Source organism: Silene latifolia, chromosome Y (genome assembly GCF_048544455.1).
Source record: "Silene latifolia isolate original U9 population chromosome Y, ASM4854445v1, whole genome shotgun sequence".
In the NCBI taxonomy this organism is placed as follows: domain Eukaryota; kingdom Viridiplantae; phylum Streptophyta; class Magnoliopsida; order Caryophyllales; family Caryophyllaceae; genus Silene; species Silene latifolia.
The window spans coordinates 290,068,116-290,071,449 of NC_133538.1; the positions used below are offsets into that span (position 1 = coordinate 290,068,116).

Genomic DNA, 3,334 nt, shown 5'->3' on the forward strand with positions numbered 1-3,334 from the left:
TGCACATTGCTCTCCCATTTGAGCTAATAGCCGTTAAGATATACGAGTATATAACAAAGATTAAATAAGGGGAACCTTAAGCTAATAGCCTTTAGATATGCAACAATGAAAAGCCTAACCTGCGATTGATTGTCAATGTGATGAACAGCCCTAGATTCATTACCATATGACTACGTGAGTGTAGAACGGGCATCAGGAACGAACTTCTGAAAGTCTCACATGAACAGCCCTAGATTCATATAATCTAGTCTAAGCTTCACAAAATCAAGTCCAGGTTTCACAAAATCAAGTCCAGGTTTCACATTGCTTTCATCATCTAAGAAGTCAAAATCATTCTTTGACCTTGATCTTCTTCTCCCCTTTTTCGGCCTTTTCTCACTTCTAAGAGACATACTCCCTTTAGAGGCATTGTCAGATGATTCTGCATCATGTTTCCCCTTTCTAGAGCACTTTGTACTTCTACGGCGTTTACCATCAGTTCTATACCGGTGTAATTCACTCTCACTGTCAGTGAAGTCTGACTGTTTGCCCAAACCTTGACATTGTGTCCTGTTCCTCTGATGCTTATTCTGATTATACTCTCATCAATCACGCTCATCATTCTTGAGCTCTTTCTGCCATGGTTATGGGACCTATCTTCATCTCTCTCCAAACTATCACTCTTTCTCTTATACTCTCTATAGTCTGACTTGTTCTTTGACTTTGAAATACTTCTTATTCTCTTTCGAGAACTTCCATCCCTTCCAGACCTACTTCCACTAGAACTGTCTGACAAAGCCGCCTCATCCTTCATCTTTGACCTTTTACGGCTATCGTGTGTGTGTTTTTCTCTCAGCGGACTGTCCCCACTAGAATCATTGTATGAAGAATATGCCTCTTTCTTTTTCCTCAAAGAGCTTTCATGTTCACGTTTATCAGTTTTCCTACGTTTGATGTGGCCATTCTCAGTAGTGCTTATTTTTTCTTCACGATCACCTTTGTGCCTTTGCAGATATTTGCTCCTGCTTAAACCATCCTCATCAGAAGGGCTTTTCTTGTGAGGGCTATCAGGGCCCCTGGACCTTGATCTCTTTCGACGATAGCTTCAAAAGGGGAAAAAAAGTTAGCAACATGATAGCATGCACCAATCGTGAGAACCAAATCCTATTTATAAAGAAGATCAGAATCCTGACTGACAGCACGTCAAAAATTATACACAAGGAGGGTGGCAAGGAGACACTGCATCACGCGATGCCACAAAGGCTCCCGTCCATAGCGAGATAAGAGGGGGGCGGATGTATGCAATCTTACCCTTGTGATTTGACACTGATACTATTTCTAAATAACCCACAATGAAAATTGCGCCGTGGTTTGTGTTGACCCAATGCTACTTCATAGTAAATAGAATCACACAAAATTAGCGTGTCATTTTGCTTTATTCCATCATATTGAGCCCCAAATATTGAAACAATGGGACAAAAAAAGATGTTAATAGAAAAATCTTACTCAGTACATTAGAAGGACAACAAAAGGATTGTGAGTTTTATTATGATTTAAAACAGAATATATAGTGACACTGATACACCCTTCACTAGTAGATATCCTCAAATCACTGCCCACAGCATCTGAAGATATTCTCTAATGAAGATTTGCTCTCTAACACAGTCTCTCTTAGATATTTTCTAGTGAAGATTTGCTCTCCAACACACACTCTCTTGCTTGTAGAGTAAACACATCACTCTAATCAGCTCTCTGTTCACTATTATGAAATCAGTCCACCTTCTCTACCATCTAATTCATTTAACTTTTTTATTTTTACAAATGATATTCGAATAATTTTTTAAAGAAAAAATCATTTCCGGCCTATAATTAAAAGATAATTATATGGGTTGATTTATATTTTCGATGTGTTAAAAATGGAAAAAAAATATATATGTTTTATATTATAATAAAGGAGACTAGGCGAGTATATATATCTTTTTACTATCTTAGCTCCAAAGTCATTGTACGATTAACATCCTATATTTTTTTTTATCAGAAAAAACTGCCAACCCATTTTTTTTTGATATACTTCTACCCAAATTGGAAGTGTGGAGTCCTGCTTCTTTAATTTTTGTTCATTTATCCCATGTGTCACATGATTATTGGATTACAAAATATAATAAAGGGAAATTTTTATAAATGTGGTATGTCACACATGGACAATGTAGAAAACGGAAGGGAAAGAAGTGGAAAGTTATCTTTTTCTATACTTCAATTGGAAGGTTATCTCCGAACCATGAGACTCAGACCATTCTCCATTAGGTTTTTAAGGCAAACTAACAGATTGTTATGCCCTTAGCCCGTGGCTTAACGTCCCGTGAAACAACATTATTATTTATAATAGCGCTCACCACACAGACACACACACACACACACACACACACACACACACACACACACACACACACACACACACACACACACGCACGCACACGCAAACGCAAAAAAAAAATACATATACACAAAATCTCAAGTAGTGAAAGATGATATAGTCAAAATGTAGTCGATGCACGAGTTACTGTTTTGGAAGAAAGGCTGCTCAAATTTCAGAGTAACGATGGAAATAAATAATTGACATATGGTAGCACGTACTAGGTTCAGGTGATAACTCACATACCTCAGATTTTCATCTATGAATCTGTCGTTACTGTATCCAAACAATGCAGCCATCTCTTTCAGCCAATACCTAGGAGCAGGTTTCTCCCAGTCAGCCCATTCATAGTCTCCACCAGGATTCCGGAAACAGTGGATAAAATTGCAAGCTGATCCGCGAGAACAAGTCTGTCAAAACAATGTAAACTGAAGTTACACATCAAAAACCAGAACTCACAAGAGTGTTATCATAAAAACTCTAAAAGGGTAAGCTCCAATAAAATAAGAAATGAGAAATACACCCACCTTCCTAAGAGTCCTTTATGTAGAGTTTTGTATCAAACTTAAAATATCAATCTAATGCCAGAATCATATCCTAAATTAAACTTAAAAATATCAATCTAATGCAAGATAAGTTGGAAGATTGAGTGAGTAAGTGCGTATCCAAATTTTCCCCCTAAACCTGATCATTCCGATATTACACAACAACTCAAATAAACACACAATTCACAAAGATAACACAGCAATTAACAGTAACTACAGCTTAAAATATCAATCTAATGCCAGAATCATATCCTAAATTAAACTAATGAGCTGCTCTGGGCAGCAGAGTTCAAAAAGTAAAACAGAATCCTAGAATTGGATGTAAACAACGCTAGTCATTGTAAGTACAACAAAAAGCAATAAAATAAGAATTAACATGAAGAAAATACAAGAGCAT

General features: G+C 36.9%; 1 protein-coding gene across 1 annotated transcript; it reads right to left on the reverse strand.

Moving 5' to 3' along the window:
* Positions 1 to 316: 316 nt before the first annotated feature.
* LOC141630898 (uncharacterized) lies at positions 317 to 2,845 on the reverse strand. Its single transcript, XM_074443640.1, has 2 exons — positions 2,639 to 2,845; positions 317 to 1,082 (listed from the first exon to the last, which is right to left on the reverse strand). The coding sequence occupies exons 1-2, from the start codon at positions 2,689 to 2,691 to the stop codon at positions 317 to 319; spliced, it is 819 nt and encodes a 272-aa protein (XP_074299741.1). The 5' UTR covers positions 2,692 to 2,845.
* Positions 2,846 to 3,334: the final 489 nt, after the last annotated feature.

Bases quoted from the DNA above. Each gene is read 5' to 3' on its own strand.
- LOC141630898 (XM_074443640.1), bottom strand. From the start codon at position 2,691: ATGGCTGCATTGTTTGGATACAGTAACGACAGATTCATAGATGAAAAT. The intron at 1,083-2,638 runs GTATGTGAGTTA...CCCCTTTTGAAG, and splicing joins TTCATAGATGAAAATCTGAG to CTATCGTCGAAAGAGATCAA.